General features: G+C 44.8%; 1 protein-coding gene across 1 annotated transcript in view; it reads right to left on the reverse strand.

Moving 5' to 3' along the window:
- AATF (apoptosis antagonizing transcription factor) overlaps window positions 1-13719 on the reverse strand; it is a 54227-nt gene extending 40508 nt beyond the window's left edge. The window contains exons 1-4 of the mRNA XM_069874031.1: window positions 13603-13719; window positions 10106-10294; window positions 9019-9477; window positions 8244-8381 (exon numbers count right to left, since the gene is read on the reverse strand). Of these exons, the coding sequence (XP_069730132.1) occupies window positions 8244-8381; window positions 9019-9477; window positions 10106-10294; window positions 13603-13687 (871 nt within the window). The 5' untranslated portion in view covers window positions 13688-13719. The remainder of the gene's footprint in view (window positions 1-8243; window positions 8382-9018; window positions 9478-10105; window positions 10295-13602) is intronic.
- Between the last annotated feature and the right edge of the window lie 361 nt (window positions 13720-14080).

Genomic DNA, 14080 nt, shown 5'->3' on the forward strand with positions numbered 1-14080 from the left:
CATTGGAATGCAAATGATGTAAAAGCCTTTGCAGAGAGGAAAATTGTATTCCTTCAGCACAAAGGAGCCAGTGCTGCAAACCCCTTTCACACAAGCAGTTCAGTTGACTCCTAAAGAGTTACAGAACAGACTCAATTTAGCCCTTTTACTCTAATATTACTGCATTTCACAGTAAGAACAACAGGATCAGACATAGAAGAGGTTGTTAAAAGTAACAAAAATAACTAGATGCAACATCAGAATAAAAAGCGTGGTACTCAAGGGTTTTATTAGTGGCGTCTGGGGGAGGGGAAAGCTGAGAAGGGAGAGAAAGAGAAACACTTCCATGAAGTGCATGCTCTACTGATTTGCCTCAACCATCATCTTTTGATATCAGCCCAAACCAGGGAGGGGATGGGCCTTGTAAAAATGAGATTTATAAAAACTGATGTTTTACATTACTGTAAATGTAAAGAAGCTGACAGCATGCATTCCTGTCTCTGCCAGGCAGGAATCCCCAAGTACATGTGCAAGAATGAGAAAGGAAGAAGAAATGCGAAATTTCATAGTTATCTAGATATTAAGGCCAGAAGGGAACATTAGCCCATCTAGACTGACCTCCCAATATAACACCAGGTCATTAATTACATTTATCATGACAAGCACTGAGTTTCCATCTCAAGGTAACCAATTGCCAATTAATCCAAGTTAGCTGACATTTGCACATGCTTGTCGGGATGCCTTGTAAGCCTTTGTTTCCCTGCACCTTGTTTGTGAAGTATAGAATCTAACATGCCCAAGCATTTAGCTAAACTCGATTTAATTAGCTATTAATTATCTTGGGAAAATCAAGTGTAGGCAAACCTATTCGATGCGATTAGAAATGTGGTGTAATCCCACAGTCTGGAGTTGGGGTGCATCAGGTCAACAACTATGGACTCTCCTACCATTTCTTGCACTAGAATAGAAGACAGCTTTCAAATAAACCTCAAACACCAACACCGTCCCACACCTATGGCTATGGAGATAACCTATAAAATGGCAGCATCTCAATTTTAACACACATATACAAGAGAAGCAGAAAAAATTCTGCTCAAAACCACTAAATACCACAAGCCAAAAGCCTTGGCACTCAGTGAGGAAGGGCAAGAGTTATGGGTTTTTTTCTGAAAAAAAGCCCCAAACTGCATGTTAAATAAATATTCTGCACTTCTCCACCTCCCACACAGAATTTCTGAACAATTCACAAGCAGGAACTACAAGCCTGCGAATTGTTCAGACGTTCTGTGTGGGAGAATACTTTCTGGGCACCTCACACAGCCCAAGTTCTGTACACGCACAAAACACCATAACCCACCTAAACACGCGTTCAAATAACAACAGGGCTCCAAACCCAAGACCTGTGCCTTTGCCTACCACTTCTCACTTCATCACTCTTCCTTCTCACACACTGGCATGCACGCTGAATGGCCCCCCAAGAGTTTATCCTCCTGACTGACTCTAGTTCTTGCCAAAATCTCCTCAAGGCATAGGATTAGTACAACAGTATTTAAAAAAAAAAGGGTTCGATTCATTCATTTATTTCAGTCAAGAGAAAAGTCTTCATTAATGTCAACAGGCTTTGGCTCAGTCCCAAAAAGAGTTGAATAGATTCTTCATTAGATCCAAGAGGAAAGGTTACATTTGGGGACACCTGCATCCAAATCCATTTAAATCAAATTCAACCCAGCCACGATGTTTTTGTATTCATAAAGTGTCTAGACTAATACAATTCAATTAAAATGAACTACCAGTTTTAAAGTGGGCTAGATCGGATCACAATAATTCACACTCAAGCTTGAAACCCAGTTCTGCTGCCACACATTTGTGCAGGCTCCCAGTAAAATCTTCAAAGCAAGAATATATTTAAGTCCATGATCTTGCCTAGCACCAATTAATCCTGTAACTGCTCTACGCCTCTGGAAACTGTGTAATCTGCCTGTGACTCAGTTCCTCCCCCACTCCTCCGTGACACCTACCCTGCTCTGCATTAATGCATTATCATATCCAGATGTACGCAGGGATACATTCCAGTCTTAAAAGTGATCCACGAACAGCGACTATGACAAAATTATAAGTGACTTATTGGCAGCCAACTCCTCCAGACTTCTCTGAAAAATCCCAAGCCGATGTCAATAAAGCACATCTCATCTGACAAGCTTTTCTCTAAACAGATGCGTAAAATAACAACTAGATGCAGCCGAGGCAGAGGCTGAGCCCAGCAGCCAGAGCACACTGTGCAGCTGGAGAGGAGGATGCCTTGCAAGAAACAACCTCTCTTACACGAAGTGGAACAGGTTCTCCAGTACCTAAAGCGGACTTGATCTTGTCCAGAGTCAGTCAATACTTAATCCGTGGCTTTGACCTGGCTTACCTGGATGCTGCACAGAATGTAATTTTTTTTTTTTTTAAATATCAGGAATCAGAGTAACAGAATCCAGAAAAAATCCTCTAATACAAGACATTGAGAGCACACAAACATACGCTAGACAGCTACTAAAGAGAATCTTTTTCTTCAGTCCCTTTTCAGCAACATATTATAGAACTAACCCAGAAGAAAATAAAGATATTCAGTGTGGAGCATTCATACAGAAATGTTTAATATGCAAGAATGTAAAACCAGAAAACACATGGCATCTTTGGAGGTCTCCTGCTGGCAATGAATGTAAGTGAGATCTTTAATCACATCCTTAAGAGGCCTTGTCCATGAATGCGCTCTTTAGTCACAAGCCACAGATATTTGTCACGGGAGCAGTTAACCAACCCAGCGTACTGAGAGCCCAACTCAGGCAGTTATTTCAGAGGTCCTCACAGCTCCAAGTGGAAGCACAGCCCCTTACCAACACACTTGCTGCAAACGCACCTATTTCCACCCCAGAAATAGATAATTCTGGGTCAAAGTGTTTGGACTCGACTGCACAGTTTAGGAACAAAGAATCATAGAACCATAGAACCACCAGGTTGGAAAAGACCTCTTGGATCATCGAGTCCAACCAACATCTCCTTCATTGCCCAGATGGCACCAAACACCCAACCTTGTGCAGTCCCAGGCAAGCCCTGCAAGGTTTTGGAAGCGCTCCTTTTAGCTCTACTTTTCAATAACGCCTCATTAAATAGCAACCTTATCTAGCTGCACCTAAGACACAGCACACCTTAAGGGAATAATTAATTAATGAGTAATATAACCTATCCAGCAATGACTCAGAGTTGAAGAGACTGGCTATGGGACGATCGTTAATAGCGAATGCAAACTTTACACAGAGTTCACACTTATTTCCCCTTGTTTCATTTTTCCATATCTTCATTTTGAATAAGGTTTCTTTACATTGCTCCATTTAAAATACATCTTGAAAAAAACCCCAAAAAATTCAGCCAATAGGGACTTACTGAACTTCTGGAAAGTGAAAGCATGTACACATGAAAACAGACAACTACTCCTCCATTTAAAGGATTGCCATTTCCATCAGTATCCTGCCTTCTGCAAGAGCCTCACCTGAGTTTCTGCATGTTTTTAACTCTTCGTCCTGCCAACTAAAGACTGAAAAATAACATGCGACTATTTAAAAGCTCAAATTCCCAGCTTTCTTTATGGAGCATAAAGTATCCCTGTCTGACTGGAACGCTACCAGCTTAGTATTTTTAACAAGAATTATAAAAAGAAAATAATTCAAATAGGAACAACAGCTACCCAGGGCCCATACAACAGCTTCCACTCTTTGTTGATCGAGAGAGAATTTCTTAAAGCTCTTGTTGCTCCCTGCCCCCCAGTCAGCTGTGGGGTTTTTTGTCACTGAATCAAGATTTAACATAACAAGCCCCAAACGAGGGAACTGTTTAATTCCCGATACTGGTTGTGGCTTCACTGATGTTGCTTCCACCTTTTCTTTAGCTCTTTCTTGCCCTTAAGGTAATTTTTTTGGTGACATTTCCATAAGATCCACTTCTAAGCTTCCTCCCCCTTGAAAACATACACAGAAATATGAATGGCAGGCATGCAATCTGTGCAGAGACACCACACAGAAACTTGCACCTTGCACCCTTTTTCTATGTAAATAATGCAAGGATCCTGCGGGAACATGCCAGGGATCGGAATTTTTAATTAATGGGTCTCTTTAATGTGCAAATCAGGAGCAGATTGCAAATTCTGACTTGCATTGATTATGAAAAACATTAATTGAACGTGCAAGACCCCAAACAGAGGCAACATCTCAAGACCTGGACCAGACTGGAAGATAGGGTACAAGAGAATACAAATGTATCTTAGAGAAACAGACCACTCCAGGCACCAGCACCTCAGAAACATAAGCTGGGGGAGTTCACGTGTGCATTGCATTTAATGTTAAATATTTGCACTGTGTAAAGAGCCCAGCCACTGTGATTTCAGTATTAAAAACCAGTCTGACTCTCTCCATGGATGCAAAACAGGAATAAACATGAGCTCCATGACCACAGTTTGGTCTCCGATTTGTATGTAAAAAGGGTGACAGAAAAAAAATCTGGAATATAATTAAAGATTTAAAAAAAAAAAAAAAAGGAAAGAAAAAGTAAGACAGTGCAAACAAAGCAATGCTGTCTCTTTAAACAGAAATTCATCCTATATAAATTATGGCCATAAACTTTTCCTGCAGTGCAGCCTAATTAATTCTTGTTCTATACACAAAGGGAAATGCTGGGTGACAAATGGGTGTGAAGCCTGAAAGCTGCCAGGTCTGCAAAACATTTTCTACTTCAATTTATAAGCAATTTTGCAGTAAATCATCCACCAGAACCTGAGATCTCAGGAATCCAAGACTGTCCCAGGCATGTTGTATCGTTTTTTTAAAAAAATTATTACATAAAATATTACAAAAATAATAAATTATTGAGGTTTTGCAACCTGTCATCTCAAAATTTGGCGAACAACCATGACCTTATCATTTCCACTCAGATTTGGCTTTAAAGCCGCAAATGTCTATAACATTGCTGCCTCCTCTTTAACACAATTATACTCAAACCCCTAGGGAATTTCACTCCCAGCACTGGCTGCACTGAGGGTTGGCACAAGTGGGAGAGACCAAAGAAGCAAATACACAAAGGACTGCTTCCATTTCATCTAATTCATCTTTCCTGCAAGCACAGAGCTGAAATTTCACGAGCAATGGAAGGACCTGGGATAAATTACTGAAAGCTTCCAAAGAGATGCAAGGGACTTGTCCAGGAGCTCAGAGATCCAGGTGCCCAGACCCCTGCCCTCAGCTGGCTGCAATGTACACCCAGAGCTGGGATTTTTGGCACCAGCTGCTTTGTGCAACTTGAACACCAAATCATTTCCTCCCGTTCAATGAAGAAGATGAAAGCATGCCAGACTTATTCTGTGGATTTGGAAAGAAGTGCTGAGGCTTCCCCAAGAGGAGCATATCATTCAGTCCAAAACACTGTCGATGCCATGATATCCGAAATCCTGTCCAAGACTGAAATGCATCACATACAATGCAACCACCTCAACATTCAGGATTTACCAAGTCCTGTTTCCACGCATCTTTAAATTTTCTCACGCATAATTCTGATTTTTCCTCTCTGGGCTACAGGATCCCACCACAACAGGTATGAGAACTAAGGAGTCCAGCCCACTACATCACTATTCACTATGGAGTAAAAAAAAGTTTATTTTTATAGAAAAATCACTTAATCAGCTAAAAAGTAAGACTTTTATTGAAAGCTGATTTATAACAAGTGAGATGTTTCCCCCTCGTAAATCAATGAGCATCAATTCATGAAAGAACTTTAAATATATTACGCTGTATGACTTCAGAAAGGACCTTGTCTCACCTCCTGAATTAACAGGTCACAGCCTCGTTACCCAGGCAGAGGCTCCGTGAGTGAAGATGTAAGACAGCTCAGATTGCTCACAGGGTAAAGCTCTGGCCGTTGATCAGACTTGAATCCTTCTTCCAGGGCCCCATACAGCAAAATGAGATAGAAATGGGTCTTTGCTACTTAACACCAACTACATTCCCAGTCTTCCATGATATATTTGTGTAAGTTTGCTCCTTATTTCATGCTTGGCACTCTTAACTTCTGGAAAGAGCATCTTTACAGGGCAGTGAAAGGCACTGCACGGACAATAGTGCAGCTCAAAAAATTACTACTTGTAACTTACTTTATCATATAATTACAGATATTTTATTTTAAAAATATATAAATAAAAAATAGGAATATAACTGTGGTCCCTTAGAGAATACCAGAAAACACCAGACAAGTGTAGTAGTAGCAGAATGTTTCTAAATTCATTACTTCCCATCTGGCAGTCTGAGCGCTACCTCTGCTAACTTTGTCCAGGCCACTCCAGCTTTATTTCCTTGCTGTCTTCACAGATGAAATAGAGAACACAAACCCAAGCTATTAGGAACATCACAGTATACTGCTGCAACTTTCCTGCCCAGATATGAAGAGAGGGAATCACTGAACAATTATTAACAGTGGATTTTCCTTTAGCGTTCCGGACAAGTGAAAGCTTAACCTCTCTGCTGTGCTGTGTACAGTATTATATTCCATGTTCCTGGGTGTATTTTGCTTATGGGGAATATCAAAATGTCAACCATTGTTTCTGTTAAAGGTCTTTAATGATATTGCATTTTAGACCTGTAATGAAACATGGTGCTCAGTGCAGTCTGTAATGCATCTCATTAAATACATTAATAACATGCATTTCACTGAAAGGTCAGCTTAGTATTGTTGGGAGTTCGCCTTTTTTTTCCTTAATCACTTCATTTAAAGCAGCAGAGCTAACTTCAAAATATAAGCTATTCTCACCTGCTGTAACTCAGTTAAGCTCATTAACTACCACATTCAGATCAGGTGTAAGCATTAGGATGACCGTCAAAACTAGGTGTAGGGGCAAGATTCATGCCCCTACATGCAAGTTTGATGACAGTGAAAGTTCCTAATCCAGTTTTAAGACAACCCGTGCAAGCCCAGCCCAGAATTTCTCCATGTGCAGGTATCCCTACAGCACGTAGAAGCCGGTACACTGTATGGCTGAGCAGATACACAACCACAGCAAAGACAAAGCTTCTGATATTCAGCATGAAAGGCAGCAGGCACCACTTCAGGGCCTCCTATTGACTGGTTCACTTAAGGAGGCTTCTCAGGATCCTCCATGAAATGCTCACCTATGGAGCTGAAACATCCCGGAAAGGGAACAGTATCTCATGACTGGGAAAGAAGACACTGAAGTGAAAGTGATAACCAACCTAGCAGGCTTTAAAAGGCTACTGGGCTTATCTTCATTATCTAAAATCACTGGAAGAATATACTATGAAGTTCATTAATCTCTGATTAGTGGGATAAGAAAAAAGAACAACCTGTGTATAAACGTTCATCTGTGTGGTCTTTGACAGAAAACAAACATGTCCAGGAGAAACAGACACCAACTGATACCTGCAATAGTTTGTACTTATTCCTAAGGACAACATACCAGATATTTATCTCCCTGTCAATTTACCTTAAGGCCAGTAAAAAAAAGTGTTGAATCTTAACAATTAAATGGACCCACAAAACAGTGAAGTCTAGTACTCAGTACCTATCAACTGGAGTGTGCACGTTAAATTTGCCATATTGGATAATCTACTACAAATCTCATCAGATCAACATAATCAATACTGATACTAAGAAATAAACAGATGAAGCAGCTCCAAGCTGAAAAGACATTTGCTGTTGACGTAACAGCACAGGCCCTCTGCTTTGGGCTACGTTATTCCTGGTTAGGGCAAATCTTTGCATTCACTGACCCAACAGAAAACTGGCACCACTATTTGGTGTCTCTGGACCAAACAGCACCCGAACTCTGCACCAGAGAGCAACAACCAAATCAATTATTCCTAAGATCTAGCATCAAAGTTAAAATTTGATACGCTAACATCAGTCCCCGCATGAACTAGAAACAGCAGAGGGTCCTGAGCTGAGGCTTTCCAATGCTACGTAAATGATGACGGGCCACCAGCAGAGATCAACCAGGCATGTACAGACAAGAGTGATGGGAGACGTTTTCTTTTGCTGGGGCAGGAAACACTTCTTGGTTTCTGTTCGCACAGTACCTTATTAATGATTAAGGCAATACAAACCAACAGTTAATACTACCGACATGCAATCCAAAGCCCTCACTTTCCCATTATCACCTCCCCACACAGGCAAAACACAGGCTACAGCAGAGTCTACCCAAAGCAGAAAGACTGAAGAATTCTTACAGTTCTCCACGGCGTTGTCAAATTCTTGTCCACCTTCCTTTTTGAAGACTGGGTAAGTATCTGGCTGTGGAAGCCGGTTGACTGTTACAAGTGCCTTCTGCATCTTGATTCTTGTTTCCAATAGTTGATCCCACAGTACTTCATAACAAAGAGAAAAATACAACAATTATTTAGCAAGCAACTAGTGAAGAAGCTGTTGATTTAACAGCACAGGCCCTCTCCTTTGGGCTACATTACTCCTGATTAGGGTAAATCTTTGCATTCACTGACCCAGCACAAACTGGCACTGTGAGGTCTCTCTGGACAAAGCAACATCACACCCTATGATCATGACTGCAATTCTGCGATCCACAATAAAAATATCCCTTTGCTTTACTGTTTAAAAGGACATTCTGCAAATGGAGGTTGATAGTTTAACAGCACAGATAGTATTCAGTATTACGTTTTCAAGCGAAACAGAAGTGGTGTCAGCACCACTGCTCAGCATAACCATTGTAGAAAGTCCCGACCCCCTATACTGCAAGTTTATTCAGTACTGGCTCAATTAAGCCAGTGGATAAATACACTTCATCATGTGAGATTTCGTACCAGCAGTGACACTGGTTTGCACAGCAGATTTGGCAGAACATTTGTGAATTACTAGGCTGCTATAGCACACCCATGCCGTGTGCTAACAGCATGTTAACATGCTGAAGTGCTTCCTAACTGGGCCAGTTTCTATAGTGTCAGTGACAGGTGACAGTCTTGTTAAAAAACAAAGCAAACATGCACAAACCTAGCTGGTTCCTCACAGCTTTTCCTTTTTCTACTTCTTCAGACTCTTTTCCTTTTGAAAAAGTCATTATCCCTCCATCATCTTCACTGTCTTTAGTTTCCTTTATATTCTCGTTATCTTCACTCCCATATTCCTCCTCATCACTTCCTTCTTCCATGCTGGCACCATCTTCCTCCTCATCTTCATCTCCATTTTCATCCTCATCTTGATCTTCATCTTCTCCATCACTGCTTCCAACATCATCCATCCCCTCTGCAAATTTCTCAAAGTCTGTGATATCCTGAAAACTGAACTTCAGTGCCTTAGCCTTGACAGCCAGATCTGCCTCTTCATCATCTTCCAAGTCATCCTCCTGGTCACTGCCAGCCCTGCTGGGCTTCTCCTTTGTTTTACTGCCTACACTGCCATCCTCTTCTGAATCCTCACTGCCACTGTACCATTCATCCAATGCTTCTCCAGCTAGAAATTAAAAGAGAAAAAAGTTATTTACTTACGAGCAAAATGTGCCACTTTGCAGTATACATTGATAGCTACTGGTTTGGGTTATTTAAGCTCCATACTGTGTTTTAAGATAAGATTTGTGTATGATGTTACTCTTTGTTTTGGCTGAATAATGGAAAATTGAGGCCATATCCACAAAAATATCTTAGCTCACATTTTCTGCAGCAACAATTAGATCCACGGCTTAGCTTTCCCATGCAACAATGACATGATAAGCAAACAAAGTGGTCAGAAATTGCTATTTGCATTTTTAAAATGAGAATCTGCATGTACTTGCAGCCTCTGAGATAAACTGGCTTAAAAACGTGAGCCATTTCTTTTCCTTCACACAATGTTCAGTCCTTGCATGGAACCTTATGCTTAGTTACGCTCTTTCCTCAGTCTATAGAAGGGGAGTTCCTCTCCAGGATTTCTCCTTCCCTCAGGCCAAAAAAATACAGCCTGAATTTCAGGAAGGAACTTTAAGAAGTACCTGTTTAGGACCTAAAGTTTATCATCTTGGTTCAGGTGGCACTAGCTCAGTGAACATGTAAACATCAAATTTTGAGCGGTCTAGTGAAAATGGGAAAGAAAAGAAATATCTTACCAGACCCTTCTTCAGAGAGAGCATCTCCCCAGAGCTCTTCTTGCAAGGCTTTGCGAGATGTAGCTTTTCCGCTGTACCTTTTATCAGCTTCCAAGAGAGAGGCTGAAGCTCTTTTCCGTATATTACCAACAGGGAAAATATCATCTGCAGTTTCATCCTCAAATTTGTCAATCACTTTAGCAACTGTAGCTGTGGAAAAAAAAAAGGGAGAAGGCATGTCTAAACTGAACTGAATTCCAGACTAGCACAACCAGCTGCAGGAAAGAGCCGTGGAAAACTCCTTGAGCTCTACAAACAAAAATATACTGCAAAGGTGAGCTGGATGGCAACACAGTCTCACACCAGAGCCTGGCTTTTAGGCTTTGAGGGGGAGCATGGCTCTTCCCCACCTAGTGAAGGAAAGCCAATACACTAGCTCTCTGCAGTGGGGGAAAGGTAGCAGGGAAATCAAAGGCAGAAAAAATTCCTCAAAGCTGGGTTTTGCACAGATCAGCATCACTCCCATCTAGGAACTACTGAGTGAAGTTACACTTGAGATATAGCACAAGAGGTTAGACAGCTCCAAGGATATTTTCCTGTGACTTCTCTGGGCCCAGCGGTTTCTCCCACCTGTCAGGTTCACCTCTGCAGAAGCAAAGGAGATGTTAGACAAACTGACCAATTCCAAACCCCCTCTCAGTACTCTGGACTTCTCCATGTACAGGTTTGGTACCAGAGTGCTCAATCACAATGCAGAGATGAATATTTATGAACAAACACCAAAAATCTTGCTGAATTCTTTTCTCCTTTTGCATGAGCATTGCCTGCATTCACACTTTTTTCCTTATCTCTTCTTTATTTCAGAGAACCCACACAAAGCACTAGACAAACTAAGCCTATCCAGGCCCTTCCACAGATTCATGAGGTCTCAGGAGAAGTGCAGTCCTCTGGGAGGAGGACTCAGTAAAGCTGGAATGCCCTCATTCACTTCACGCATACAGATTCAATGAGGAAAACTGCAATTCAAATACACTTTGGCCTCTTGCTATATATATGAGCCAAATAAATATGTAAACATCTTAGAATGGTCAACAAAGTCATTTCACTGTGGTCATTACCCTCTCTCATACCCATCTTCTCCAGGACACAGGAAAGGAGCAGCCCAGCAAAGAGAACACACCATTGTACACACCCTCCTTATTTTCATTCATGTGCAAGACGCCCTGTATGCAAAATTACAGGGTTAGCTTTGTTCAACCAATTGAGCGATCCGACTGGCTGAACATCGCTAAGTGCTCTTTTAATGTGTGTTTGGAAATGTTAATGCTTCATATATAGTGTTTACTTGAGGCAGGGGGGAAGCAAAAAAAAATCTCTGCTCATATCAAAGCCACAAGATCAGATCTAAATACAGTCACTCCAGCTATAAGAGGATGGCAAGAAGCTCAGCACCAAGGAATGACTGTGTAAGAGGGGCAGATGCAGAATGGCCCGTGGCACTCAATGGATCTTCTGGCATTCTCAGTCTTGGCACCAATAAAGTATGAAATCTGAAATTAAATCATGATTACTAAAATAGGAAATGCCTCGACTGCATTCATTATGAACGTGTTGCTTACGAGATACTATTGTTCTCACATACACTTGTCCAGAAGAACCAGGCTAGCTGGCACAACATTTACCAAGACTGGAGACGACTGCTGCCAGTGTGTGATAGTGGTTAATCTGCTATTTCATGAGGTAAATGCAGGAACTGTGTGTCAGACAAGCTCCAGAGGTGGGTCCTGCTGCCTAGTCTACTGGCCAGCGGGGAGACTCTACCCTGGAAAGGGTAAGTCAAGGGAATGGCGAGCACCAGCCCAGGAACTCAGGAGATGACACCGCCATCTACATGTCATGGGGAAAGGGACAAATGTCTCAAAAATCACAACTAAGAAAAAAGAGCTTGATTAAAAAGATAAGTTGGCTGCTGGCATCAAGTAAGACTTGTGCAACATGCTGTAGCCTGCTCTGAGCGCTTGGTGTGCCAGTGAGGGGTGTCACCAGCAACTGCGAGCCTCCTCCCTGCTCCCACCGCCACACCAGCTGTGCTTCACTGGCAGAGGAAACAGTCTTGTCCAGACACTGCACTTTTCTCCCTTTTCCTGGAGGTTTCCAGACAGATCCACACCCCAGGCTGGCTCCATACAGCCCAGCCTGCAGCAGGGCCTGCACTAGGGCAGCTGGGCCTGGGCGGCCCTGAGGGAACTCAGCGCTGAGGGGGCTTCAGCCTGGATCGCAGCAGTAACCCTGATCCCAGTGGTAACCCTGATCCGAGCAGTAACCCCCTGAGATAATCCTGATCCCTGGAGTAACTACATCCCCTGAGGCAGCCCTGGCCCCTGACATAACCCCAAAGTCCACAGTAGCCCTGGTTCCTGAGGCAGCCTCCCTGTTATAATCCCAGTTCCTGAGGTAGCCCTGCCCCTTAAAACAACCCTGAACCCTAAGGCAGCCTCTATCCCTAAAGCAGCCCCCTCAGAGACAACCTGAATCCCTGAGGGGAATCCAGCCCCCGAGATGGCCCCCCTGCCATGGCCCCCATCCTTACGGTAGCCCTGGCCCCTGAAGTAGCTTCGCTAACGTAACCACAATGTCTGTGGTAGCCCTGGTTCCTGAGGCGAACCTGATACCTGGAATAACTCCAACCCCTGAGGTGGCCCACCTGACATAATCCCGATTCCTGAGGCAGCCCCTAATATAACCCCACTGTCGAGGTAACCCCAGCCCCTCAGGCGGCCCCCCTGACATGACCCTTGTGGTTCCTGAGGTGATCCTACTTGAGTCCCCTCTGCAAAACCCTGATCCCTGAGGTGGCCGCAGTCCCTAAAGCAGCTCGCTTGAGATAACGTGAATGCCTGAGATGAATCCCACCCCTGAGACAGCCCACTTGACACAACCCTGATCTTTGGGGTAGTCCCTGGCGCAGCCTCATCCCTCACGTAGCCCCCCTGACGTGACCCCAATCCCTGTGGCAGCCCTGGTCCCCGAGATACCTCAGGGATCGAGATTAAGGAATGGTTTGATAGGAGTGGTTGAACTCGATGATCCGGTGGGTCTCTTCCAACTTGGTTATTCTATGATTCTAAGGCGGGTGGGGGGGGTGAGGCTCCTTGAGGTGCCCCCCGACATAACCCCGCTCCCTGTGGCTCCCGAGGTGGCTTTGACCCCTGAGGCGACCCCTAAGGTGCCTCGCTGGCAAACCCCTGGTCCCAGAGGGGGCCCCGGCCCCTAAGGCAGCCCCATCCCTAAAGCAGCCCGAATGCCTGAGGCGAATCCAATCCCTGAAGAGGCCCCTTTGACCCCTGCGGCAGCCCCGGCCCCGAGATCGCTCCCCTCACACAACCGCGACACCCCCCCCCCACCCCACACACACGCGGCGGCGCCACGTGCGGCCGGTCCGGAGGCGCCCAGCCTTCCTCCCCCGGCCCTTCCCCGGCTGCCGCGGAGGTGAAATCCTCCTCCCGGCCCTCCCTCACCTTCCTCCGCGTCGTCCTCGGGGTCGCGCAGGCTGGGCCGGGGGTTCAGCAGCTCCTCCAGCTGCCGCGATAAGGGCGCCGCCATCTTCCCGCGGGGGGCAGGGGGCGGGGCCTGGGGAGGGGGCGGGGCTTGCGGCGTCGGCGCGCGACCTGCTGTGTCTATATATGGGAGTGGGCGTGGCTAAGCATGGGGGCGTGGTCTGCGCGTGGGGGCGTGGCCGGTGCGTGGGTTGCCCTATGGCGGGGGCGTGGTCTGAGCGCGGATGGGGGCGTGGCCTGTGCGCGGGGGCGTGTCCGGGTCCTAGCGCCCGCCCGGCAGGAGCGAGGGGTGCCGGGGGCGCGGGGTCCGGCGGGGGGGGTCCGGCCTTTGTCCGGGCTCCGGGGCTCCTGGAGCCGGGAGGAGCGGTGCTGAAGGGCCGGGACACCCCTCCCAGCCCCCTGTCTCGGTCCCGCAGCGTCACAGCCTCACAGCCCGTCC

The sequence above is a fragment of the Phaenicophaeus curvirostris genome, chromosome 21, assembly GCF_032191515.1.
Source record: "Phaenicophaeus curvirostris isolate KB17595 chromosome 21, BPBGC_Pcur_1.0, whole genome shotgun sequence".
Lineage (NCBI taxonomy): Eukaryota > Metazoa > Chordata > Aves > Cuculiformes > Cuculidae > Phaenicophaeus > Phaenicophaeus curvirostris.